The following is a 27931-nucleotide window of genomic DNA, read 5'->3' on the forward strand; positions in this document are numbered from 1 at the left end:
GAAGCTGTAAATTCCTAGCAGTTTATGTTCCTATTCCTGTTTCAGAAAGACAGCGTGACCCCTTCAAAGCCTGCACGGAGGATCCCACGGGAATCGGCGGGTCCGGGTGCCGGGGCAGACCCTGGGCAAGCAGCATCCCCCTTCCCAGGGAATCCAGCGCAGGGCCATGGAAAGCTGTAAGCCACAGCCCCTCTGGGCTCTGGGGGCTGGCTGGGGACAGAACTGGGCACCTGGCACTTACAGAATGATCCACAAATTTCACCTCCACAGATTTCCTCGCTGAGCACTTGGGCGGACACAAAAGAGGAGAGGGGCGTTCATGGATTGACTGCGGGAATAAAACGAGCGGACAACGAAACGCTTGGGAATACGAACTTCTGGGGGGGACAGGTTGAAGCAACGGGAGGTATGAATTATTCTGGCGATACACCGAGGTGTGTTAGCAGCATGGGAGCCACGCCGGGCACCGCTGGGAGCTGGGGGGCTCCGGCAGCTCCTGCCGAGGGCCGGGGTCTCACCGCGGGGCCGGGCCGGGATGGGGCGGGCCCCGCCCGGGGAGGTGCCGGGCCGCACTTCCTCAGCGCCGCGGAGCAGCGGCCCAGCATGGCCCAGCGCCGGGAGCCGCTGGAGCGGGAGCTGCTGGCGCTCGGGTAAGGGCACCGCGGGGCCCTGGGCACAGCCGGGGGGCTGGCGGGGCGGGAGCTGCGGCTCCGGCTGCTCGGTGTCTGGTGAGGGAGGGATGGGGAGGGGACGGCGGGTCTGTCTGAGCGAGGCCGCCCAGGCGCTCCGGTGCTGTGCCCAGCGCCTCGTCCCGGCGATGGATGGGGGTGATGGGCTGGCACAGGGGACCCGGAGGAATAAAGAATAGTTAGAAAACCGGGAGCACGGGCACACGGTTCGAATGCAGTGGGGAGCCGGTGGCAGGGGTGCACCTTCCCTCGGAAAACCTCTGTGGCCTCGAAGCCGTCGCCATGGGACAGAGCCCAGGGTGTGCCGTGCCACTTCCCTGCGTCTCCAGGGAGCACCAAATCCACACCTGCCCTCAGATCCCTGCCCTCCCTGTGCCGTCCCTTCCGCTGCCTCCTTGTAGCTGGGCCTGGGCTCTGCAGAGCTGCTGTCCTGCTGGGCCCCGGGAGGCTGCAGGATTCCCAGAGGTGCCCGGAGCATCAGGAGGGACAGCAGCGGACAAGTCACAGCCGCGGTGACGAGGACACCATGCTCACCGAAAAGCAAAAGCCCGGGAGCAAAAAGGAAGGCTGAAGGTTGCAACAGACCTTGTTCCCTGTCTTATGTGGCTCGCCCAGTTTTTCTGCCAGTTAGTTTTGGTTGTTGCAGGAGGAAGGCTTGGGTCCCTTTGTCACCGGCAGCAGTGCCGTGGGCGAGGAGAAACACGGGCAGGAGGAGCAGCACGGGTGGGCACAGGCAGAGCGGGAGCAGTGGCAGCAATGCAGAGGGGAGGCAAGGCAGAAGAAAGGCCAGTGATCATTCTGACAAAGCAAAAGGGCTCTGGTGTCAGCTCTGCATTCAAAAAGAACTGATGAAAAAAGCATGGGTGTTTTGCTTCCCGAGTATTTGTGGATTCGGACCGATTCATTGCTTATTTTTGCAGTTTATTCACTTAGTAATTCCAACCTACTCTGTTGCACTCAGATTTGTTCACTATCTCCACACTGGTGCTACTTTCCCATATTTGAAAAAAACTTTTAATGAAATGCCTGGAAACTGAAGCACCTAACATGTACGAAATTCAGTGGGAGTCACTTTGCAGTGGTACCCAGAGTAGCCATTTTATACTTTTTCTATACATCTGTAAGATTATGTTCATGCTAAAACAGAGTCTACAGGGAAGAAGGAAAGAAAAATTTATTGCAGCTGTTGTGGGAAGCATGACTCCCAATTACCAGACTTTTACTGATTTCTACAATGTGGTCTGAGTTAATATATGCCAGGAACATGTGCCTATTAGCAGCAAGGAGTTAATTCTCACAGACAGTCTTGTAGAAATAGAGCTTGATGTGGTACCTAATGTGGTATCCATAAGAAGGAAAGAGTACAAATTAGAAGGCTACAAATATGCATTTTTAAAGGTGTACCTTCTTTATTTTACTTCCACTTCAATGGAAAACCTAAACTTTTCACCCTTCCACAGAACGCTCAGCATCTCCTTCAGGGAAGTGCGTTGAGTTAAATGCATTAAAGTTGAATAAGGAATGCCAGGTAAAGAATCCCTTCAAATTATTAAACAAGGCCCTTTCTTTTCACCTAGTACTGAAGCCACTTCCCTTTTTTTTTTTGCCTAAAGATGCAAAAAGAAGCCCTCGTGCAGCAGACATTCTTGTAGCATAATCTGAAAGATCTCTTAATGTAAATACTTTTTCAGCTGTGACAAATAGGTGTATCACTCTCCAGACCATACAATGAAATTTTCAGTCATCACAAGGGTTTTCCATCCTAAACTTAGCCCCCTTCTCACAGTGCAGAGCTCCCCTGACAGCTGATGCAGAGTCCAGCCCAACTGAGCACCCAGTCCTGGTGAGGAGTGTGTGTCCAGCAGAGACAATGGTCATTCAAATGAGAAGCAGCTTCAACATTCACATATCTTTGGGGGGGAATTTGAAGCAGTTTATTTTAAAGCTTCTGCTTTCTGGTACAAAAATCAAAGAAGTTGGATAAGGTTTAAAGAAGTGTGAAATGGGAAGGACTTTACTCTTAAGAGAAAAAGCTGAGTACCAGGATATGCTGGTAGTTTACCAGGTTAGCTGCTCAACAGAATGGAAACTTGTCGGGAAAATTCAGATTACAGTCAGCTTCGTTGTATTGACGTGTATATAAGTGGACCTAATGCTTAATGAAGAGGAAGATCAAAAGCAGAACACGTTGTTAAAAACTTGTTGTCTCACCCATTAGTTTTGTCCCTAAATCTACCAAAATGTTTAAAGGGAGCACTGAAGTTTGCCAAAAGAGACATAAGCACCTTGGCTTAAAAGGAGAAGGAAGCTGACCGAGGGATTCTCCTCTGAAGGGCTCTTTGGTTATTGGTGGAGTCAGTCCCTTTGGCAGTGCCTTTGCTGCTGTGGGAGCTGAGGCGCAGCCAGAGGCAGCAGTGTGGAGCTCCGTGGCTGAGCACGGCCTGCGGGGAATTGCGCGGCTGTTTGCGCAAGAGGGGAGAATGTGGAGGATCCCGTCATCCCGGTAATTACAGGCGGCTCTGGCAGCACAGCTCCCATCCCAATACAGCTTAGTCTGGGTGACGCTTTGTTTATCAGAAGTGAAAGGCACAGGGTGAGAGAAAACAAATTTTTGTAGCCTTTTTTCCTTCTACAGTCCAAACTCAATCTTTGTCACCCCTTGCAGCAGAACTATTATGCCCTTTCAGGTCTGACAGTTCCATGACAGGTGATATTTGTAAGGCTGGACAATACATTCCATGCTTAGCTTTAGCAACAGAAGAAAAATTAAGCCGCAGGCCTAGATCAGGTGATAATAAAATTGTGAAACTGAGGAACATGTTAGACTGGAACAGGGTAAATGGTCATAAGAATTTTTTTATCTCTATTTTATAATTTAAGGAAGATAAAAATTAAAGTGACTAGAAAGTGGGCCAGATAATGGGTGAAAATCAGAATGAAGGCAGCTAAAAGAAGGGGGAGTGAAAATGGAAGTGAAAAGCAGAAGATGAACTAGTGAAAGTCTACAGTTAGAAGACAAACCTTAAGACTGGATACAATGATGTTATTTCCTCTTATTTCTATTTTAAAATTATTTTCCCCCATATAATGGCCTCCTTGTATTCCAGCAAAGTACTTTACACAGATTTGTGAATTTCAGTGTAACACATTGAAAGGATGTCTAAAAAATACCAATTTGGTTGACTGACATCTGTAACTTCTGTCTTAGCATTGTTGCCCTTTTGGAGATTCTCTAGAGCTGTCAACTCATGCACCATTAAAAACATGGCCAAAACTTCACTTTTAGTGATGTGAGGTACAGAGAACCCTTTTGCAATTTTCAGATGATGGGCAATGCTTCTAGGGTGTGATATTAGGGAAAAAAAAATTAAAGATCCCAAAGTACTAAACTTGACAGATAAGAGCTGGAAGTTGGTGAAATACAGAGTGCCAAAAATAGACAACTAGTGAGTCAGTGTTACAGTCATTTTTGGAGCACAGGCGTGTGAAGAGCATTGCATCCAGCCAGAGGAGATAAGTCAGTGCTTTCCCATGTGCTCCATCGAGCAGTGCTGGGGACTACTGCTTTAACAAGAGTGGGAATACATCTTTGAGGCTAGAATATAGTTTCAAAGTGTAACTCCTTGTGGTAGAAGATATATTTAATTAAATAAAAAAACCCCAAAACAACAAAACATAAAACTTGCCAACATCTACCACCACAAAAAATCCCCACAAACAAACAACAAAAATTCCAGTCAAGCAACTGAGGGCAAATAACTGCTGTGAGCACTATGGGAGTGAAGTCCTCCTGGGAGCTCATCTTCCCAGTAGCCTGGGTTGTTGTTACCTTTCAGAGGTGGACAAAGGATAAATTAGACTTGCTGTGTTCCTGCTGGGCTCCTGCAGCTCAGAGAGCCCAAGTGCTTCCCCCCACCACATGGCACCAGCAGCATTGCCCCTGCTGCAGCAGGTGAGGGGGCTTCTGGGAAGATAGCAGCGCCAAAAGAGAGCACAGCTCACCCAGCTGAACACCAAGAATCTCCTTCTTGCTTCACAGAAGGAACTTTGAATTGCCTGACTTTTCCACAAAAGCAAGCCAAACATGCACACAGTTTCTGATTCTATCCAGGCTACACCTGCCTGAGAACATCTGATAAGGACACAAAAACCAAGTGTGCCTCTGCCTACTGCATTCATCTGGTAGCTGGGCATGCTGCAGAGTTTCACTCCAAACACTTGCACCAAATAGCAGCCAGAACTTCCAGCTGTGCTCTCTTTTGGTGCTACTATCTTTCATTTTTGTGAGGAAGAAAAGCAAGTGTTTCTACTGGATGTCACACAATTTGCACATTAAAATGGCTCAGAAGAGAATTATGCAAGTCAGCATTCACCCTTTCATGGATGAGTGTTTGTGTTCCTTGTGTATTCTGTTATTGTTAAAACGTTTATCCACCTGATGCCAGCTACAAGTTTATTCAGCAGCCCCTATTTACACAGGCAGATTTTTATTTTTTTTTTTTTGCAAAAGATCCAGGTGCTTGCTTTGAAAACAGCATTATCATAACTGATAGATGCCATACCTAAGGGCACTCATCAGCAGGGGACACAGAAATGAAGTTTCATTAACATTTTTCATTGGAACAGCTTGGGTTGTTAAAGAATGAATGAACATTTTGAGGATGATGTTCTAACCTGAACAAAGAGTTTCCCACCCCAGACTTTGCTGTAACGTATTCCTGATCTTCACCATGGTGTAGGTAGCTCTAGGTGCTGCATTAACTACAGAGAGGTCTTCCAAAGAAGAGATTTTAGCATGAGTGCATCCTGTCTGGAGGAACAGATCTTCAGGGCAAGGCTGAGTGCTCTGATGAGTTTGGGCATTCTCGGGCACTGGGTGTTTCACTTCCTTCTCCTTCCTGTAAAAGCCATCAGTGAAGTCCTTCCTCTATGCCATCACCAATGCAGTGTGGCATAAACAATAGGCTGATGTCTGGAAATGGTTTCTTTTTCAAAGGGTAGCAAAAGTGGTCTCACTGGCTGTGCTTGCCCACCCTAAGACGTGCCTTCACTGGCCATTCCAAAGAGCAGGAAGGATGGCATGGCCATTCAGCCACACACAGTGACAACACAAGCATGCTTACATGGGTGGGATAAAGAGATTTAATGCCATTTAGGATGAAGTTAAAGGAACAAGAATGGATAAATGATGGCAGCTATAAACTCTGAGCCTGAGATTGCTAGTCAGATTGTGGAAATGGAACCCCAAAAAGTTGACCACACTTTTTTTTATTAATAGAAGAAATGAAATCATTAGAAAAGAGAAACCTCCCAGAAGTATGTATACATACCAGGAGGGTGTACAAGGCTAAGGGCAGCCAGAAGTGGGGTTGAAGCAAGGAAAGAATTTCATCTTTCTTCTTGTGTTTCTCAGAGAAATCTCAATCAAGAACCTCAGGCAATTTTTACACTACTGATGGCTTTCAGTCTGAAAGGTGTCAAAGTATAGAGCAGATTTCTGGACTTGTTTTGTAGTGAATACAAGACTTTGTAAAGGTGACTTTTGGAGGGACCTTCAGAAACATCCCAATTATCCAACTGTATCCAGCATCTTCAAAACCGAAGATTTAAGACAATTCACCTTATGAAGGACTTTCTAGGGGCTTCAAGGAGATGGGTGTTTGTAAAGCATTTTAATTTCCTTTATGTCTTGTTTTAAGACAGCATGAAGGTTGATACAGTATTGTGTTTTGTATCAACTGTTTCCTGCCCCAGTGTAACTCAGAAGACAACCTGAACTTCACCTGAAGGTGGTCTGCCTTTTACAGTTTTGCCAAATGAGGCATAAATCCCATCTTGAATTGCTTACTAATTTCAAAGAACTGCTTAAAAGTCTTTTTTCTGAGACATAAATAGAAGGATTCTCCCTGTGAAAAATACTTTAATTTACCTGAAGTATACCTAGTAGTGTCTAATCACAGGACGTTGGGGATTAGTTTTGCTAGAGGAAAAAAAATTGGATTGGATTTGACAACTGCTCTCAATTTTCCAAATTACTTGTACTGTCAGCTCAGGCTTGATTGTGAGAGCAGACTGTATAGGTGAGTATTTGTTTACCTTCCTAGTGGTATGTCATGCAAATTTTAAATTTTCTTCAGCATTTTAATATTTTACCTATGTTTATGCAATTGGAACAAAGTTTGTGTGACCATTTTCACAGTGGAATATCAAAGTAACCTGATCAAACCATCTGTCACAGTCAGGAAGAGAAAAGTCCCAAACCTACATGTAGCAGTCCCTTTGACACCAAGATCTGCATTACTGTCTCCCATCCACTTCTATTTTTTGAGCTGAAGAAGAGGAACATAGTAACATTTGAGGGATTCTTGTCTGAGACAGCATATTTAGGCAAGAAACTGCTACAGCCTTGTCTGCTAAGTTCTAAAAGTGTGCTTTCAAACAACATTATTTCCCCAATTGAGGGGTTTATTGTTGGTTTCTGGTTTGTTTATGTTTTTGTTTTTGTTTTTTTTTTGCATAGTAGTAACATTTCATTAGTCACTGGTCTTTTATGTGTAAAGAGAGTGTGAATTTAAACACAGCATTTTTTAAACTTAAGTGACTTCTCTCTCAAAAGTTTAGTAAAGTTTTTTGGAAATAAGGTAACAGCACAGTTCTGAGCAACATCAAACTAAATCTGCTTCCTTTCTGACAATGACCACTCAGATTTTCTCAACATCTGCTTCTTTTGCACAGAAGTTAGCCAACCAGTGTGAGGAAATCCCACCCAAAGCACAGTGCAGCATTCTCAGCTGCAGGTCTGGCCATGCTGGGACCATCCTGCCACACCAGGAGTGATCTGACCTTTGCCTGTTCCTTACTTGGGCAGTTAATCCCAAAGCGGATTTTGGCTGACAGGTGTTCCAGAGGATGACACTTTGACTCTTTAAATATTCATTATTTTATTCTACTGTGTAGATGGACCACATTCTAGAGCCAAAGCAGCAATGCCCTGCCTGTATTGAGTTTCACATGGATCTTCTCTTCCTCTGGGTTAACAGCCTGGAGTCTCTCATGAAGCAATTCATCAGCCAGCTGGCCTTTCAAATAGGCAGCCGTCCAAATCCAGAGCTAAAGCTTTGTGTGAGGTGCCAAGTTTGGTGGAAATTTGGGATGAACAGCTAAGGAGAAGGAGGATACAGTTACACCTGGTTTCATTTCTAAGACTGCCAGGTTACAAGCTGTGGAAAGTGCTGCCATGGCACTTCTGCATTCAGGGGAACTGTGTTTCTTTGGCTGAAGCAGTGACAGGCTTTGCTGCCAATGCTGCAGGCATTTAAAAGGAAGGGAAAGGTGACATGGTACCACTCCATACACAGCAAGGGAAGCTTGCTCCCAGCAGAGCCTTGGGTGTATTATCCCTCCCTCTTTCTGCTCCAGAGGCTTGTGTGTGTGCATGGCTATGGTTATTATCACGTGCCTTGCAGGATTTCAGCTCCAACCTTTTACAGCTCCAGCTTTTTGGGCTCAGGCTCATTTCTAGTGAGATCCTTGTCTCTTGTTGAAAATTGAGTGTTTCCATTGTGGAACATTCTGAATGGAAACCTATAAACTACACTTCCTGGACTTCTTTGCAGGGCTTTCTCCCTGTGAAGTCCTTTCAAAACTTTTTATATAAAAATGAAGTTAATTTTCACTGAAGATAAATTGAAACAGTGTTTAGATATTTTCTTTTGTTGTTCAGCTCACAGGTGGCCAAGAGGCAACAATGGCAAGGTATCTTAATTTTCACTGACATTTTGTCAGTTAATTTTCTTCCCTTTAATTCTAAGCTTAGGCAGGCACGTTTAATTGCAGTTCTTGTCAGTGAAGACACGTTGAAGGAAATACAGAATTCATGAGGAGTTTAGGCACTGCCTGTTTGCCCAGAAGGGGATGTGTACCAAAGAACATACATATGTCAGGAAGTGCAGCTTCTGAAAATAGACAAAGGATTCTCTATACCCCCCCAAAGCTGCTTTCACCTTATCAGCACAGACCTGGGTAATCTGTTGCTCATGCAAGCAGAATTGGCAGGGTTTTTAGATCCAGCAGAACACTCAGCTGTTTGTACACAACTTTGTGTTAAGGAAAAATAGGTTTTTAACTCTGTCAAAAGATGGCCACTGCAAAAGGCACAGATCTGTGTAAACTGTGAGTGCCTGTGAAGAGGGTGGTAACTCAAAATTGTAGAGGAAGGACTGCAACTAGCACTGCCTTTTCTAACCCTGCTCCAAAAAGCGGCACCGGAGTGAAGGATGCTGTAACCCCTTGTGTCTCCCCAGGTGGTACCATGACAATCTTGTGCCTCCTTGTGTCTCCCCAGGTGGTACCATGACAATCTTGTGTCTCCTTGTGTCTCCCCAGGTGGTACCATGACAATCTTGTGTCTCCTTGTGTCTCCCCAGGTGGTACCATGACAATCTCACCCGGCACGCAGCAGAAGCGCTGCTGCTCTCCAACGGGCAGGACGGGAGCTATCTTCTGAGGAAGAGCAATGAAAGGGAAGATCTGTACTCCCTCTCTGTAAGGTAGGCTATGGACAGAGTGAACTAATCTAATGCTGCACCTACTTCCATGTTTGAATGTCCCTTACATTACAGGTTTTTCTTTTTCCCTAGGGCTGAAACTATTTTGAAATATATTCCTATTGGTGTAATCCCACTGAATGACATTTTGCTAGAAGAAAAAAAAATTGATTGGATTTGACAGCTGCTCTCATTTTTCCAAATTATGAATTAATCTTATTGATAGAAAACATAATTCTATAGAATGGCTGTAAATTTTCAGTCTGCATGATAAAAATCTGCATGTCATTTAAAAGAGCTTAAGAAACAGCTGGTGGGAATAGAAATGTTTTATGATGAGGACAGCAGCAAACACTTAACAGGTGCTAATCTTACTAGTTTCTGAATCCCTGTATAGGAACCATCACCTCTGAAGGATGATGAAGTGTTTGGCTGGTTTACTCCTCTGTTCTGTGCTAAGGTTCAGTCTTAGCCAAGTCTGGGTGACTAAACTGAATAGCACCTTGTGAGTGATCAATGCCAGGGCCTTGAAGTCAATTACAGCAGTTTAGGACACAACTGTTCAGGACACAGCCAATACAGGGTAGAGGAAGTCTGGCCTGGCTACTTCACTATGGAATCACATTTAAAGAGTCTCCCAGAAGGAGAGAAGCCACAACATTTTATTGAGGAAACCTAAGCACACATGCATTAGACACACAAGGTACTCCCTGCACATTGGCTGGTTAGAGGTAACCAGCCGTAAAAGTATTTGTAATCTTTGACAACTGTGTGATAAAAGCAGCCTCTGGACCCAAATTTTAAACTGGTGCATGCAAGCTGATTCCTGCTGCAAAGTGAGGCTCTGAACAATTCATGACCACAACTCAGCTGAATCACAGTAACTTTCTAAAGTCACTTTGAGCAGTGTAATGCTGCTGGTTATTTCCACCCCTGACAGGGGCACAGCATATGCCCTTGAGATTGTGGCTTTCTGCATGTTCAGTACCAGGAGCTGTTACAATCTGGAAGAGCAGTTGCTTGGGAGCTGAGGAAAGTCTGATTTGCACATTCCCTGTTCCCCAGGAAAGGCAACAATGAGGTCTTTGACCCACTTCTGACAGAAGATCTAGGAGCAAGTGTGCCTATACACACACTGTTGAAATTATTTCCACTATAGGCAGCCATTTATACAAAGGGTGACCTACAGATCTGCAGGTGATGTTACAGAATGAGTATTCAGACTAGCAATGACTGAATTCAGTGGAAGTGTTGCCAAAAAGAACAGTGGCATTTATAAGCAATAGCTTTCCTTAAAAAAAAAAAAAAAAAAAAAAATTGTTTTTCTGGTTAATATATTTTTTTTACTTTAAAATGTTAAGCATTATTTGAGGTAACTACCTCAGTCAATTAAAAATATGTATATATGTATCTTGAAGGTAGTTTTAAAGGGCATTCAGGAAACAACTTCTTGTAATAAACCAAAATTTAAATAGCTCTTTTAATAGGAAACACAAGTGCTAATTAATGAAAATAAATTTGCTGCTTGACTAGATTTTAGCCTTAGAAGACCTACAAAAGTCTGTTTCAGGCCCATTCCAATCTCTTGTTCAGCTCTTCATGTAGTGAGAATTTCTCACTGCATTACCATATGAACTGAATAGCCCTGTCTGAAGTTTGGTCTTTTATTCTGTTCTGCTAGTTTCTGTTGTTACATCTCCTTTGAATACTGATTTTGATTTTAAAATGTTTTTCAATTTTTCTACTGGTTAATGTTATGTTTTCTCTCAGTTTTTGGACTAATATTAAAAGTTAATAGTAGAATAAGTAATTCAGTTTTGTTCTGATACATTTCTGTAGAAAAGATAACTTCAGCAATTCTAGCTGTCCTTTTCCTTCTGTCCTGAAATATCTTCTGTAGCTTTTACTTTATTTTCTGCCTCAGCCTCACAAGGAACTTTGGTCATGATTATAGTTTGGGGTTTTTCAAGGAAAAACTGCTTAGCCATCCCTTGAGGTTTTTATTGACAGCTGTAGGAAGAGAGATCACTTATTCCCTGAAATCCCCTCCCCCAGTTTGAAAGGGAAGTAGGAAGCAGAGTAGAATTTGCTCTCATTGCAACATTGTCTTGAGAAATTAAACAAAAATATGGAAATGCCTGTAATTGCAGCAGAGTCACAGCAGCTCTTCCCTGGCATTGAGCATTTGCACTTGGCTTGTTGTGCCTCAGCTTACTGTAGCACAAAACATGTGGGAGGCCCACAGAGGCCACCTTCTGTTTTCTACAGTACCATAAATACTGCTCAAAGATAAATCTTTAAATACCAGTTTGAAACCATAATCTTCTTTGGAAGTGGCAATAAACAATGAAAGAGATGCTATAATTAATTTTCTTCACCACGCTTTTCCAGTATATTTGCTGTGTAAGTTTTTGCTCAGACAGTTTGCATTGGGTGTTAGTAACATTAACAAAAGTCTCTTTTCCACTGGAGAAATACTTGCAATAAGTGCTTCACTGTCCTTTGAAGTCAAAATAATTGCTACCCAGGAAGTGAGACCTTGCACACTTCTCTAAATGCCATCAGGTTTCATAAACAAAAGCTGTCACTTCCCTTAGAGAACAAGGACCCAGGTTCATGTTTGTCAGTGCCCATCCTAGTGGAACCAATCATCCAAATACAGAGACAAAGCAAACAACTGCTAAAATTAGGTTATTAAACCTGTTTGGGTGCAAAACAGAGACAGCCTATTTTTCAAAGGGAAACAGAAGACCTTTTCGGTGAGATTGGGATGCTACTTGAAGAGCAAGACACATACTGAGTACACCCTCAAGGCTGAAGCCCAGTAGGTGAAAGGATTTAATCCTATTTAGGCAGAAGGCTTGAAATCTCTTTTGTGAGTCTTTTTGTTGATGCAAGAGTTAAATTAACCAACTTGGCCTTTCTAGGCTTTCATCATCTCATATCCCTAATTTTCATACTCTGATTTTCAGCTGTGTTGAGTATTAGTGAGGGACAGTAATGGCAGTAGTATTACTACTAGGACAGTGATTGGCAGCCTGTGACCTGGGGCCCTGCAGTGAAAGATGCTATTTAAGGATTTTATCTGCAAAATGCCTTTGGCATTTATGTCTTCACAAATCTTTCTCTTTTATTTTAGGGGTAAAGACTCTGTGAAACACTTCCATGTTGAGCACACAGGAACTTCATTCAAATTTGGATTTAATGAATTTTCTAGCTTGAAAGAATTGGTCATGCACTTTGCAAACCAGCCTTTAATTGGAAGTGAAACAGGTAAGGAGAGCCATACTGTGTGTGTGAGCACATTTGTAGCCATGCTTCACGAAGATCTGACTAAAAGGATCTTTTCTGTTGTGCTAGCAAATAGATCTTCTGCTGAAGTGTTCATTAATTCACATTTGTATTTGTATCTAAATCAATTCCACTTCAAAAAGTCTTTCAAGTTCTTTGAAGATAAACCACACATAAGCTTATTGGGCTTTTGCTAACCAGGGCTGTGAGCTCCTTTCAGTTTCTCAGAGGAAGGAGGATTTCAAAATACCAGGAGGATTAGAACATTCTCAAAACCAGCAAAACCAAAGCACAGTGATAGTGAGGAAATAAATATTCATCTATGAACTTGAAATCCCCCAATATAATAAATAGAAAAGTGACTTGAAATGGTTTCATCTCACAATTATTTGTCCAAGGAAGGAGCCTACAGTGTTATGCTCCTCCTTCCTGTAGGGAATGTGTTTTTAACCAGCTCTCCTGTCCTGCCTGCAATGCCATCACCATGCTGATGCCATCTGCCATCACAGTGATTTTTCTTGCTTTTAAGAGGAGAGAGAAGACCACAGGTTTCTTTAACAACCAGTGTGCTGCCTGAATTAAAGGATCAAAATATTAAACTTGATTCCTACAAGAATTGAACGCCATCAGGCTAGAATCCCTGGAGAAACAAAGTGGATATTATCATGGCAATGTCAGTTTTATGTTTAGCTTCAAGTGTAAGAGAGGAGGACATGTCAGTACAAGTTAATCCCAAAACTTCAGTGTCCTCTGTGGCAAGTGTATGCAAATAACTCAGAGCAGTGCTAATTATGTATGCAAGAGCCCAGTTAAATCATAGCTGGCACATGCAATAACTGTAACTTGTCACACACTAAATCTGCACCAGTAAGTACTCTGCTAACCCAAACATTAAATTCAAGGGCTCCTTTGCCAATTTCTCCCCTCAAGAAAAATGCTCTTCTACACTCAATGTGGCACTTGTATCTTTCAAAACACTCTTTTTAAATTGTTTTCAAGAGTGGTTCAAACACAGAGCTCCCACATGTATGATCTGTGCCAGTGAGCTATTTTTCCTGGGAAATCAAGCATGCACCCACAGGCCTAGCCCTGTAAAGATTTCAGATGACATAAAACTTGTATTTCCCCATTCCTCACTCCTTCACTGTATGTGTTACAGACACTAATAAGCAATATATTGGTTTTATCTGATCTTGATGGATGAGATTAACACTTGTCACCTTAAGGTTTCCTAATCAGATTCTACTGGCTCTGTGAAACCTCTAAGTCAGATGTGCTACAAAAAAAAAAAAAAAAATTTGGATATCATATCAAGAAACCTTCCACCTTACAATACCATGGAAAACAGTACAGGGAAAGAGAGAATTAACACTCAGGCAATATTCCTTCAGATACAGGTGTCAAATTTCTCCTGGGTCATAACCATGTTTTGTCAAAAATGAGGTAGGGGCTCATCAGAGTCAACTCCAATCCAAGCATCAGCAGTTGCAGACGTGGCAGAATAATCTTGCTACAGTGCAGCTTTTGCTAAATCTTGTGTATAAGTACCAGATTATTCTGTAAAATTGTCTTTGTGGAGGCAAAAAAAAAATCCACAGAGAAAACAAATATTGTAAAAAACGTTATATTAGTCCTTCCATTTCTGCAATGAAACTTTTTATCCATGGTGTACAGATCATGATACCCTGGTTCTGTGCAACAGCTCAGGAGTAGTTTCTCTGGAATGGTGATGGAGCTGTTCTCAATTTTATTTTAAATGGTAAAGCGTAATTTTTCTGCAAGGCCAGATAGAAATAAACTAATGTTGACTTTCCACCTACAGCAAGTTGAAAAGATCCCATTTGCATACACCCCCCGTGCCTGCAAACAGATTTCAGCTGGTTACTTCAAATACAATTTTCCCACTTCTCTTTTTATCCCCTCCCATTGCAGAATACTTTTAAATTACTCATACATCTGTAGGTTTCAAGTTCAAGTTGCTTCCAGTTCTAGCATCCCTCCTCTTTAAGAGCTGCAATATCAGCATAAAATGCAAATGGAGCAGCATTTGAAATGCTGTGACATTATTTTTAAAGAATGGAGTTAGACGGTGGAGCAGTTACTATTTCAAGGATGTTCTTGAAAAATACAATAGTACTATTGTACTAAAAGTACAAAAATACTATTTTGAAAAGTACAATGCATTCACTATTGAGAATGCAGGTTTTTTTCAGGGAACAGGCAATAAACATGACCTCACTTGAAGAAAAAGAAGAATGTCTGCAATGAAAAGTTTAACTGGGAAGAGCTGTGGTAAGAACAGTTGACATGGGTTTACTGTTAGGAAGTCTGTAACCAAGCTCTGACAGATTAGGTGATTTAAGCACCAGCTAGTGGCATGTTGGCAAACCCCATGACTCCTGTGCCTCCTGTCTAGTTTAGCATCCTGCCCACCCTCCAAGCCAGCCTCTGGGGCAGGAAAGCAACTTAAAAAGTCAAGGGATTTCATGCAAGCATTTGCAAGGGTAAAGGTTTGAGAAGGTACCATCTATTTACAGTTTTCACAGCTGCCTTTTTAATTTTAGGGGAAGGTGAAATTAACCATTCCTCAGAGTTGTAGCTACTGACAAGTTATTTTCTAAGCTGGACTTGCCAGATGGATGACTCCTGCTCTTTTCTGTCCAGGAACTTTAATTGTGTTGAAGCATCCCTACCCACGGCAAGTGGAGGAACCCTCCATTTATGAGTCTGTCCGAGTTCACACTGCAATGCAGACAGGGAGGACAGAAAGTGACCTTGTCCCAAGTGCTCCCTCAGTAAGTTGTGTTCTGGTGGGAGGGGTGCTCGTGGCCTGAGCCTAGCATGGTTGTTGGAGTGAGCTATGGAGTAGGACTGGTTATTAATCCCTCAGTGGGTTTGTAAATACAGGAAGTCTCTGCCAAACAAGGCAAAGCAAATACAGACTTGCTCAGTACAGGCCCATGGCAAATAAAGGCTTTTATAATTGTTGTCACTTCATGCTGTCCCCGGAAAAACCTGGGTGAGTTTGACTATCCAAACAAAGAATCTGTGAAAGATTTTCATTCTCACGTTGTCTTTTAGAATATTTTATTTAGAATAATCATTATTAAAATTATCGTGAATTTTTTAAAAATGCATACAAAAAAAAAAATCCTCATATACATTTGGGCCACCTATTTTGACATTTGAGACTCACTTGAACAGCAGTTGGAGTCTCTAAATCCCTTGTAACTCACGTCTAAGTGAGACAGGTGGTTTCTCCAGAACAGTTTGCTCTGAACAGAGAGGAAAGTATTTTAATTATATACTGTATTTTTGGGGGGGAAGAGGAAGAATTATGTTAATATGGGTTAATGAAGTTGCAAGAAGAACCACTTCTGATGTGTCTCACAACCAACCCTTCATCACCAAGTTACACTTTAACCTCCAAGAAAGCTTGAGTTCCACATACCACCAATAATAAGGTAATATTTTTTCAAGAACAAGCAGTAACTTGGCAAGATTTTGATTTTCAGAGATCTCACAGCCAGGTCCCTACAGAGAATTTCAGTACCTAAGAAGTGATAAGGCCCACATGTCACTCATGATGCCAGAGAAACAGTTCAAACCCCAATTTTTCCAAAAGCACACTGAACATCACAGGTTTTTCCTGTCTAGCATGGGCCTGGTTGAGAGAAGAGAGCAGCTCAGTAAAACAGCACTTTCCCCTGGCTGCATTTGAGGAGCCTTTCCTGGGGATAATTCCACTGTCAGTTACACCCCATGTGCTCCTGGTCACAACACCTACAGGGACAACCATCCAGCTTCACCAAATGAGGAGTGACTGAGCTGTTGTGGTGTGTTTGGCTGAGAAGGGCAGGGCAGGAGCTCCAGCCTGGGGGCTGCTCCAGAGCCAGCGCTGCTCCGTGTTCACCCTAGGACAGCTGCATCAGCCCAGGGGGAGCACTGAAGTGAGGGCAGCTGGCTCTGGGGAGTTTGCCAAAGAACTGATGCATCTTCCCAATGTAGGCAAAGAGGGGGATGTGGGACATGGAAGCAGAGCTCAGCCTCTAACCACAATCCCTTTCTTTCTTTCTTACTTCACAGCTCGGTACCAAAGAAGGATATTTGATAAAACAAGGCAAAATAGTCAAGGTAAGGAAAACTCTTACTTGTTGCTTCCGCCCCATGATCACCCACATAAGCTAAAGACAACATGGAGCTGAAATTGCTCCACCTGTATTTCCCTGCAGAGAGGAACAGTTTGTGTTTTGAGCAACAACAAAACACAGCTGTAAACCAGGGCAAGCCAGCAGCTTTGAAAGTTTTTCTTTCCCCAAGAAGTTTTAGACTAAACTCTCCCAAAGCAGTTACCATTCGTTCTTGATCTTTCAGAACTGGAAAACAAGGTGGTTTACACTGCATAGGAATGAACTGAAGTACTTCAAAGACCAGACAGTAAGTAGGAAACAACAATTCCACCTTTTAAACATCTACACAGGCAGCTGCAGCCTCCTTGTCTCTCTGGCTTCTCACATCTGTATCACAGCTTTCCAAGCTAAAGCTTCCCAAACTGTCAGAGGGGTCAAACCTGTCAAGTAAAGTCAGTTTTGCTGATGACTTCAACAAGAGAAAGTAAGTTTTATGTTTACTGTGCTCTGCCAGTCTTAGCTACTGGATAGAGTTTACAGGGATTTTTTGCAAAGAATCATGGAATAGTTTGGGTTGGAAGGGACCTCAAAGATTTTCTTCTTCCAAGCTCTTGGTGGAGACAGGCAGAGACACCTTCCACTAGACCAGGCTGCTCCAAGCCCTGCCCAACCTGGCCTAGAATACATTTTTGTGTTGCTTTGTAAAGTGGATTTTAAGCTACCAGCACAACACAACCTTTATTTGTAGCTCAGACACAACCTGACAGAGAGCATGCTAAAATAGTTCTGAAAATACTGGTAGTATCCTTTGCATTCTTTGATTTCATCCTCTTCTTTCAAGTGGTCTCACAGGATACATGAAAAACTATTCATTTAAAAATTCCTTCTGACAAAGATTAATCTGCAGCGTCCTTACAGTTGCTGCTCCATTTCTATCTTGATCTGAGTAAAGATAAGAAACACAGCTGGAGTTTCTTTGCCCTTACAATGCCTCTGTTTGAAGTTCCTTCATAAACACATCCACACTGTTCACCTCTGCCAAGCCCCATTTCAAGCATCTAACAGATTTTTACACAAGAGCAGACACAAGAGCCTTCTCTCACCAAACATTACCATTTCTAAACAGTTATGGCTTTGCAGAGCTTTCCACCGGTTTTCATTTCAGTTCAAGACAACTTGAGTTAAGTTTGCAGGATAGCATTTCAAAAAGCAGCACTCCATTAGTGACTTAGCAGGCAAGAAGGGCTCCTGTGTTTGTCAGGACTACAATCTCCTTCCAGGCAGCAGCTCCAGTGTCTCCTGGCACTCCTGTTGTTGCTGTGGGGTTGCAGGGACCTACAGGTGGGCAGCCTGCAGCTTACCCTGGGATAGCATTTGGTATCACACCACAGCCCAAGGGGCTTTCTTCTGATGTAGGGTATTGCTAGCAGCCACTGAGTCAGCAAAAATATTAAGGGAAGATGAGAGAGCAACAGACACCTCCATACACCTGATGAAGGACCATGGAAACAGCTAAGGATGTTTGGGCAGAAAGCAATTCAGCTGTCTCTTCTGAGGCCTTAACAATGTGAGGCTGAAACAAATGGAGGAAGAGCTCTCACACTTAGGGAGAATGAAACTCCTGAGGGAGATGGGTTGCTGTTATACACAATCCCTGCACCTGAGCTCACCCAAAGAAACTTTTACACACACATGTATGTGTGTGTGTGTGTGTGTGTGTGTGTGTGTGTGTGTGTGTGTGTGCGTGTGTGTGTGTGTTTGTTTGTGCACACATGCTTCTCAGGCAGCCAAACCTATCACTTCTGCTGCAAGCACTACTTTAGCTTTACTTCTACATTTGTCCTGACCCAGCTTCATCCATTTAAAGCACTTAGGAATTAATTCAATCTCCAACAGCTGGCTGGTCTGATAGGCCCCCATACCCATGCCTTTGTCTTTGTAAACTTTGGCTGAAAATGGTGCCAGGTTTGCTGCTGTGTCAGTCACATTACAAGGCATCGGCCAAACCCTCAGCAGCTCCATGTAGCTCAAACATTCACACACCTCCTCTGTTGCTTGTCCAGATGTGAACAGCCCTGCATTTTTTGCATTAAGCTCGCTTTGTATCATATCACTGATGTTATGCTTGCTAGTTTGTGCTTATAGTGTTACAGCCATTGTAACTATGCCTGGAAAAACCTGTGGAGGTGCCTGTAAAAGTCTAGATGCACTGAAGATGAACTGAGATAACCTTATCTTCTGTTTTCATGTGCCCACATTTTAAAACATTTTCTCTTCAAGGCTACGGAACCAATTCGAGCACTTGACTTAACTGAATGCTCAGCTGTGCAATTTGACTATTCCCAGGAAAGAGTCAATTGTTTCTGGTAGGTTGCAGGATTTTCTCCATGTTGCTTGGAAGTTCAAAGGGAATTTTGAAATATAAACAATGTGTGTTTCTGAAATGTCCTTTGGTGGTTGTGACCCTGCTCATCCTCTAACTCTCAAGTCTCTCTCTGTCAGACAATCTCTGTCAGTCCTACATGGCTTTGCCAAATTACTCCTGGCAAAAGCTGGGCCCATGTGTAGTGGGCATTTCTAATTCTGTGAGCATCTATAATCATCACCTAGACTCATGGATCTTGGGGTCAGACACTGATACAGGTGACATGGTGACCTCTTCTGTCCCCAAATGTGGGTCTTTTATCCTTAGAAGGGTCCTTGTCCTTAAGGACCCTGGGCTGTAAAAGGCTGTCACCCATTCTTGGTTAATCTCCCTCCTGGTGGTTGAAGGGGAGCTCAGCCTCCCTGTCCTGCTCTGTCTCAGCAACTGCTGGCACAGGCCAGCTGGGCTCAGTTTTGGGGAGAACTGCCAGTTGTTCTAGCAACTTAAGAAAGCTTTGTTTGCTTGCAGTTTAGTGTTCCCACTAAGGACATACTACCTGTGTGCAAAAACGGGGATAGAAGCTGATGAGTGGATTAAAATCCTGCGGTGGAAGCTGGTAAGGTGATGTGTGCTGCTACTGCCAGCACAGCCCCCCAGGACTGGGGCACCCAAGGGCTACAGCTCTCAGCACCTCCAACAGGGAGAACTTGCTCTGGCTGCCAGACCAGCTAGAATGGAATATGCATTTTCACATAATCACAGAATCAATTAGGTTGGAAAGGACCTCTGAGGTCATCGAGTCCAACCTTTGATCAGTCACAACCTTGTCTACTAGACACTGTGGCACTGTCATAGCCACACCCTGTCTTTTCTTAAGCACCTCCAGGGATGGTGACTCCACCACCTCCCCGGGCAGCTCATTCCAATGTCCAACAACCCCTTCTGTGAAGAAATTCCTCCTGATGTCCAGTCTAAACCTCCCCTGGCACAGCTTGAGGCTGTGTCCTCTCATCCTGTCACTGGTTGCCAGGGAGAAGAGACCAACCCCCAGCTGGCTCCCCCCTCCTTTCAGGGAGTGATAAGGTCACCCCAGAACCTCCTCTTCCCCAAGCTAAACACCCCCAGCTCCATCAGCTGCTCCTCGTGGGACTTACAATCTAGCCCCTTCCCCTCCAATGCCCTTTTCTGGCATCAGGCACCTTCCTGAACTGAGGGGCCCAAAACTTGGACACAGCAGTCGAGGTGTGGCCTCGTCAGTGCCATGCACAGGGGCATAATGTATTACTCTGCAAACCCACTTCAGCATTTTTGGGATGCACTTTTACAGGCACACTCATTTGTAAGAAAAAAATTACTTCCATCTCTAAGGATGTCATTATATATGCTTGGTAAACAATACTGATCATCAGCCCAGACCGCATGTCCTGGGGTCATGATGGCAGGAATGAGGAGACAATGTAAAGGCCTGAAAGCACTACTTCCTATAAAACTTGCAGGAATTGGGTGGGCTGTACTCACCCACATGCACATGCAGGCAGCCAAGCAGTCATTAATGGGCCGTCTCTCTGTTGCAGTCGCAGATACGGAAGCAGCTGGAGGAGCGCAGCGCCACCCTCAGTTCCTAGCGCTGTGCCAGCGCTCCTGCTGCGCGGGCAGGAATTGCCTCTCCCCAAGGGAAGGAAGGCATTGCTTACCAGAGCGCAGCCTCAGGTCTGCAGTGCTGTCTGTGCCCCTCACAGCGCTGCACACACGGGATCCTGCAGCTCCGGCTGCTCTGGGGCTGCCGAGTCACGCGTGGGGATGGTTGCAGAGCCAGAGTGTGGGTTTGGTGTATGCCTGTAATGCACTTAATTCAAACTCCTGCCACCTAATCACAGAAATGGGCACTGTTGAAAACTTTTGGGGTTATTCAGAGCACTCATTAATTTATTACAAGCTGCATCACAACTAAGCACTGGTATCATATTCTGTAACCTTGAACCTTTTATTTAAAATAGGTCCTTTCTGGAAACATTAAATATCTTTTTATTACCTGTTTAGGCTTTAAACCAAAAGAAAAATGACAGAATTACATTTTGTAAATAGTACCTATATTGCAATCCAGAAAGTAGTATTTCAAGGGCCTTTTCAAAGTGACAGATGTCAAACAAACTTTTATATGGTTTAGCTTTATTCCACAGTGATGGCTACAAGGGAATGTTTGTTTCAAACAGCACCTGTAGGTAATGGTGAGCAGCATCATGTAAGCACACCTGTATACAAACCAGGGTTCTGAGAAACCATAGGACACACATTTAACAGCGCTGTGGCTCACTAGAGAGACAAGAAGTGAAACCCCATGATGTTGGTGCTGTACTCTAAATAGGTGTTACATTTTGGAAGCAAAGTTTGACTGGAGAGGCTCAAGACCAGACTGACCCAGCTGCAAGATCCCCTGAGCAATTCTGTGCCTCCCCGAGGGCTGGCAAAGAGAGGGGACCCTCTCTCCCTGCATAGCAATCAAATTTGTGCTGAAACAGCATCTGCAAACCTCTCCTGCTGTGCAACACTGCAGTCTGTGTTTGGTATTGATCATGCAGAAGGTGTTTGATAATTGCCTTTGCTGGGAGAAGAGTGCAGAAGAGGAAGGCAAAAGCACATTGGAAGAAGAAAGAAAATCTAAATTAGGACATATAAATAGCATTTTATTTCAACTTAGAAATTCAAAGTATTTGTAAATATTTTTATACAGACTGTTTTCTGAATAAAATGTCATTATAAATCTACCACAGGTCTTTTATATTCCTGCACTGTATTGCTAAAGCTTTGTCCTCCTTTTTCCCTTAATGAAGCTTTAACAAACTTGCATCTCCCATTTAGTTAAAAACCTTGGCTGAGTTTCTGTGAGAGAGAGGCTGCATAAAGGGAAGAGAGAGATTATATTCTCCAACAGGATCAGTGTCCTGTGAACATGGAAATGGAGCTTGTGGGGAAACCACAAACATTGCCTTCCCTTTTTCAGAGCAACAGGCTGCCTCACAAAACACTGGGCACAAGCTCAGCACAGTGTCACGAACTGAAGCCAGTGAAAGAAACAGCACTTGGGTGGCCTTGGAAGCCGTCACAGACAGATGGGTTGAACAGAAGCAAACAGCAAGGGGAGGCCTTTGCTGGAACACAAACACATTTTGCCAGAAATACACACACCTTCCAGCTGCTTCTGTAATGACCAGCAACCAAAGTCCCATTCCAGCTTAGTTTAAATGGAAAAGGGTTGACTGACAAGCTGTAATCTCTTTTTGAGACAAGAACTCCCAGCTGTCATTTCCAGCACCACTGTTTCCCCCCATCCTGCCTGATGCACCACAGGTCAGTGAGGTGTGAGCAAGGGCCATGGCATCCCCTTTCCCAGCCTGGCACACAGACCTGCCCAGAGCTGTCCCCAGACCTGCAGTGCCTGGCAGCTGTCATAAGGGGACGTGGGAGGGAACAAGGGATGGGGCTAAGAACACAGGCTTGACCCCCAGCAACAGGATCTCTGCTCTGCCCTGGGACTTGGTATCCTTACTGCCCAACTGAGAGACACACTGGTTAGTTTGCAGTGTATAATTCATGGAGTTTGGACATTTACAAACAATTAAGAGACCTGTTCTCTCTAGAGATAAGCAGATGTGCTGTGGGGTTATTACAGTGCAACAGAAGAGTGGACCAGGCTCTGTCATTTAAAAATATTGTATTTTATTTATATTTATTTACTTAAGAAAACCTAAGGGTAAATAAGCTGAGAGTGTCACCAGTGATGAACCCACACAAAGACTATGAGACATGAGATCTTCACAACCATATTACACAAAAAACCCCATGAAGAAGTGAGACATTGTTTGGGTGCTTTTAGCTAGGCATCATGAAAATCCCTACAGCAATAGCTTCCATAGAAACAGCTTTCTTCCTAGTGGAAGCAGGATGCAGCTAGCATCCAGATTAGTAGCACTCCCTTGCCAAAGTGCCCCCCGTGTAAGGAAGCTGGGACATTGATTGTACCGACACATCACTGCTATCACACTTGCTCTCACAATGCCTCCAAGCACGTCTCTGCTCACTCCCTCCAGCTGATGTGCCTTCCCACAGGCAGTGGTGGCCAGCCTGAGCACACCCCTGCCATGTGCCACGTGCCCTGTGAGGCAGGAGATCTGTGGGTCGCTCCTTGGAGCCGAGGGCATGGCGCCGGCCTGGCTCAGCTGGCTGAGCTAAACTCCATGGGAGCTATTTTGGTGGGCTCTCCAGTACTGCACAATACAAGAAGCATGGCCTAAAGTAACATCCACCTACAACACACTAGTAGATCATTTCAGATTCAGTACTATGTACAATTTACTCTTACTTAGTATACTAAGGAGCTGTGGTATTTCTTCCGAGACGTGTTATTTGACTGATGATTATTGAATCTTTCTGTCCACTGGGCTGCAGAGGAATGCTGCACTCTGGCTGTACCGTCGGGTTAAGAAACTTCAACAACCTGCCTCAGTTCTTCAAACAGGGGTGTGAGCTCCTTCTCCAAACTTACAATCAGCCCTGGCAAGAGAGAAGAGACAATGTTCCATCAAACAGCATCACTGAGAAGCCCCTCTCCAAAGCCCACAGCTCCCTCCCCCTCCCAAGTCACAGGCAGTGTTTTTCAAAGCCTGAAATGTTTCATGTGAGCTCTCACTTTCCTGTGCATAGTGGGCAGCACCCCCAGGCAGGGTGTCTGCAGTCCCTGGCACTAAAAGAAGCACCCAGTGCAGCACAACTCTGCCCCACTACTGCCTTGCCACTTCCATAGCTACTGTGGCCCAAGAAGCTGTACCAGAACTAAATCCCTTCTGCTCACATTCATTAGCCAATGTCCTCACCAGCAAGGCTAGGGCCTGGCTGAATGACTTCCCCACCCACAGAACTGAAGACAAATCTGCACACATTCCTGCAGAATGTGGACTTGACTGACAGAAAGAGACCCAACAGCTGGCTTGTACAGCACAGTACTGCCCACACAGCATGGGCAAGGGTAATCACAGGAGAAATATGCTTCTAGAAGAATAACAACTCCAGCAAGACACCTAAAATCTGTCAATTTCTACTCACACCTTTCACGATACACTGACAAAATTCACAGCAGTAACAAAGTTAACACAGCTTGCAGTGAATTCAGGGAATTTATTTTCAATTATTAAAATACTGCAATCTTTACAACACATGTGCAGACATACCTGTATTGGCATTGCTGCTTGCAATGAAACTCACTACCAAAGGCAAGCGATTGAACTGCACCACCTGCAAGGAGAGAGAAGTGCTCAGCCAGCAGCTAACACATTGTGCACACCAGGGCTCTGATGAATGCTTGCCACAAAAATTCATTCTGCAACAAGCAGCCTCCTCAGTTTAAAGGACAAGCAGGAGCAAGGGCCACAGAGGTGACTTTTCAGTGTACCTGTTTCTCAAGATTCATGGCTAAAAACACCAACAGAACTTACACTACAGTACAGGGAGCTGCAGATGGAAAACCTGGCATTTCCCTCCACCTCCAGTCTGTTCTACAGAGTGCTGTCCACCAGAAGCCTGCCTCAGCTGCAGACCCTGCAGACTACACTGTGGAGACCACACCCACCACGGGAAACAGGAGGGCAGGCAGGTTTATTGTTTTACACTGCTGTTCCCTGTACAGGAGTATCTGTTCCTCCATTACAGGGAAACGGCACCATGGGTACAACAGTAAGCTAGCAGCATCAAGAGAGTCAAAGCAAGGCACTAACTCACCCAATTATTTCCAAACAAAGCCTGACACACTGCAGGCTAAACAGCTGGCCAGTTTACTGCAGCCATAATTAAAAGCTCTCAGGACCACCGGAACTTGTGAAGGAGCAGAAATGTAGTAGATGATGGACTTTTGGACACAAATTATCAATTTATTTGTGAAAAACATGAGTGGTATTTAGAAGTGTTCTTACCTCAAAGTCATACTGGCAGCAGCATTAGCTATGAAGCAGGCTGCATGTGCTTTAATTCATGTTAGGTGTCACTAGTTATAAACATTGTTTATAAAAAAGAACATAAACCCTTCATAAAAGATTCAGAAGAGCATATCAGCAACATCTCCTGCAAATTCAGAACTACTACACTTTCCCGTTGTCAACAAGTAAATCTCAAGTTATGAGAAAGGTAACAGAAGTTTAAAAAATACTGTGAAATTTAGGCTTAGCTAAAGCTGTGTAAGAAATAAATCAAAATTACTTCAATAGCAGCCTAGTGAAAATCTACCAGAGCTTAAATAACCTTCTTTCTCTTGCTCAGTGTAACGCAAGAACAGCTCATGTTGCTGAGGACAGGGCACACTGAGGTTACTCACCTGGTAGGTATTGTAATAGCAGATGATACTTTTGTTTTTGGAGAGTCCTAACTTACTGCCCTGATCTGTGGCAAGGGCAAAGGTGGACAAAAAGCCAGGTCGCAGTGCATGTTCTGGAGCATTATCATTGGCAACTGGAACAAAACAAGAAAATCCTTATCTTTACATGAGGTCTCTGACTGCACCCCAACCCTCATCCAGCTCAGTGCTCTGCCAGAAGCAGAGAAACATGCAAGACCTCTGAGGTACTCCCACAGGAACACCAAACAGTTTTCACAAGCTGTACATCATCTAGTGCTCTCTCTATGATCCTTTTTAATCCTTTTCCTTTAGGATGCCTGTGCTGATGTTCCTTTGGTTCCATGTCCCATTGCACCCATTCCAGCCTTTGAACAGATTACTGGCACACAGTCACTTGACAGCAGACAGGTGATGATGTGCAAGTTCTGCTGGGTGCTTGAATACTCTGGAGCACTGAACAAAATAAATCTGCAATACCTGAAACTCTGTATCCTTAAACTATTGTACTCACAAGCCAAAAACATCTGAAATAAGGACTGCAGAACATAAAAACTACAGTACCAAAAAAGCCAACAAAACACTGCCAAGCTCCGTCTACCACTTAGTATCAATCAGCCTGTGAAGGCCTTAAAGATACCAGGACCTTAGAGCACTCCAATCCCTGTCACAGAGGAAAAAACCACTTCCTTGGACTACAGTTACTGAGGGCACAAACAAAAGGATATATTTAAAGAGGTACATAATCAACTACTGAACTTCTACTTAAAGTCCAATTTAACTCTACCACTTGGGATATTCAGGTATTCGACATAACCAGAAGACTCTTCTGTACTTCTCCAACCCCTGCTGTTCCATCAGGATTTCAGCTGCAGAGTACAGCAAGAAGCTGAAGTTACCTTTGATAACAGGCACACCATCTCTATCTGAGACTACAATAGCATGAAGACCTTCAACGCTGAAAAGAACAAAAAGGGAAGAAGAGACACCATTTTAAAAACACAGTAATTAGTAGGAAAGGGTTTTTTTTGGATGAACAAATGTGCAAGAAAGGGGAAAACTTTGAAAAAAACGGATGCCCTCGTTAATTTAGCATTTGTTCTGTTTAGTACAGGTCTGGTGGCCCCAATAATAAGAAGGACATGGAGCTGCTGGAGCAAGTCCAGAGGAAGCCACGAAGCTGATAAGAGGGCTGGGGCACTTCCCCTACAAAGGCAGGCTGAGGAAGTTGTGGCTGCGGAGCCAGGAGAAGGGAAGGTTGGGTGGAGACCTCACAGCAACCTTTTGGTATCTGAAGGGGGTTTGCAGGGAAGCTGGAGAGGGACCCTCCATCGGGAACTGCAGTGACAGGACAAGGAGTAATGGGTACAAATTGAAGACCGGGAAATTCAGGTTAGATACCGGGAAGAAATTTTTTACTGTGCGGGTGGTGAGATACTGGAATAGTGCCCTATTGCCCAGGGCGGCTGTGAATACCGCACCCTGGAAGCATTCATGGCCAGGCTGGATGGGGCACCGAGCAAGCCGGTCTGGTGGGAAGTGTCCCTGTCGTGGCAGAGGGCTGGCACCGGATGGCCCTGCCCGCCCGCCCCGCACGGCCCCGCGTTACCTCGGCAGCTTCTTGTACAGGAACCGCTTCAGGTCCTGCGGGCAGAGACGGGCGGCGCGTTACTCACGGCCGCCCCCAGCACCCCCGGAGCTCCCTCCCCGCCCGGCCCGGCCCGGCCCGGCATCCCCCGGCCCCACCCCCGCCACAGACACAGCCACCGCCCGCGTCCCGCCCGCCCCGCGGAGCCGCACTCACGTCGGCCATGGCTGGGCCCGCCCGCTGCTGCCGCCGCCGCCACCTCCGCGGGCCTGCGAGACAAGACGAGAGGCGGCCCCGTCACCGCGGCGCGGCCACCGCCTCCCAGGAGGGGAGCGGCCGGAGGGAGGGGAGGGCACTCTCCGTCCCCGAGGCCCGGCCGGCCGCCACCCCCCGCCCCGCCGCCGTGGTACAGCCGCGCCGGGAAGGGCACTCGGCTGGGCCGAGACCACCGCGCACCGGGAGGGGGGCGCCCCCTGCCCGTCCCGCCGTACCTGTCGGCGCCCTCGGCGCGCCCCGCACAGCTCCGCCGCCGCCGCTTCCCCTCGGAGCCGCTGTCACATGAGCCGCGGCACCGCCCTCGCCCTCCCGGCCCCGGAACCGCTTCCCCGCCGCCTCCGCCCCGCTGCGCCCCGGCAGCAAAACAAACCAAAACCAAAACAAACCACAGCGCTTTGGTTAAAGGAGACCAGCAACCGGGAGCAAAGGTGTTTTTATGCCGAGCAGTTACTGCCACTCTTCCACTATTTCCCCTGTGTTACTTATTTACCCTGCTTTTGAATCTAGTCCATCAAACCATGCAGCTGCAGGCTAATTAAACAGCTAATGTGAAAAAATACATAGATTAATTGAGTAGATGCCTACAGGGTAACAATGGTAACTACATATCTGTTTTTAAAGTCTTCTATCAGAATGCAGGACCCTCATGGTAGATCTCAAAAAACCT

At 44.9% G+C, this 27931-nt stretch overlaps 2 protein-coding genes across 2 annotated transcripts; one reads left to right on the forward strand and one right to left on the reverse strand.

Annotated features, from left to right (window-relative positions):
* The first annotated feature begins 582 nt into the window (after positions 1-582).
* DAPP1 (dual adaptor of phosphotyrosine and 3-phosphoinositides 1) lies at positions 583-23133 on the forward strand. The gene is made up of 9 exons (XM_058024525.1): positions 583-650; positions 9116-9238; positions 12375-12508; positions 15191-15321; positions 16613-16660; positions 16901-16963; positions 18937-19022; positions 19550-19637; positions 20596-23133. Exons 1-9 carry the CDS (start codon positions 604-606, stop codon positions 20644-20646), a joined length of 771 nt encoding a protein of 256 aa, XP_057880508.1. The 5' UTR covers positions 583-603; the 3' UTR covers positions 20647-23133.
* LAMTOR3 (late endosomal/lysosomal adaptor, MAPK and MTOR activator 3) lies at positions 22717-27519 on the reverse strand. Its single transcript, XM_058024526.1, has 7 exons — positions 27480-27519; positions 27205-27257; positions 27010-27044; positions 26300-26358; positions 25383-25516; positions 24247-24310; positions 22717-23572 (listed from the first exon to the last, which is right to left on the reverse strand). Exons 2-7 carry the CDS (start codon positions 27211-27213, stop codon positions 23499-23501), a joined length of 375 nt encoding a protein of 124 aa, XP_057880509.1. The 5' UTR covers positions 27214-27257; positions 27480-27519; the 3' UTR covers positions 22717-23498.
* Between the last annotated feature and the right edge of the window lie 412 nt (positions 27520-27931).

The sequence above is a fragment of the Melospiza georgiana genome, chromosome 5, assembly GCF_028018845.1.
Source record: "Melospiza georgiana isolate bMelGeo1 chromosome 5, bMelGeo1.pri, whole genome shotgun sequence".
In the NCBI taxonomy this organism is placed as follows: Eukaryota; Metazoa; Chordata; class Aves; order Passeriformes; family Passerellidae; genus Melospiza; species Melospiza georgiana.

What these genes read in the sequence shown, in the direction of transcription:
- DAPP1 (XM_058024525.1), top strand. Translation starts at nt 604, where the DNA reads ATGGCCCAGCGCCGGGAGCCGCTGGAGCGGGAGCTGCTGGCGCTCGG. An exon ending in TTGTCCCAAGTGCTCCCTCA is followed by an intron (nt 15,322 to 16,612) that starts GTAAGTTGTGTT and finishes CTTACTTCACAG; the next exon opens with CTCGGTACCAAAGAAGGATA. An exon ending in AAATCCTGCGGTGGAAGCTG is followed by an intron (nt 19,638 to 20,595) that starts GTAAGGTGATGT and finishes TCTCTGTTGCAG; the next exon opens with TCGCAGATACGGAAGCAGCT.
- LAMTOR3 (XM_058024526.1), bottom strand. An exon ending in TGGTGTGCCTGTTATCAAAG is followed by an intron (nt 25,517 to 26,299) that starts GTAACTTCAGCT and finishes GTTTTGTTCCAG; the next exon opens with TTGCCAATGATAATGCTCCA. An exon ending in AAGCAGCAATGCCAATACAG is followed by an intron (nt 23,573 to 24,246) that starts GTATGTCTGCAC and finishes CTCTCTTGCCAG; the next exon opens with GGCTGATTGTAAGTTTGGAG.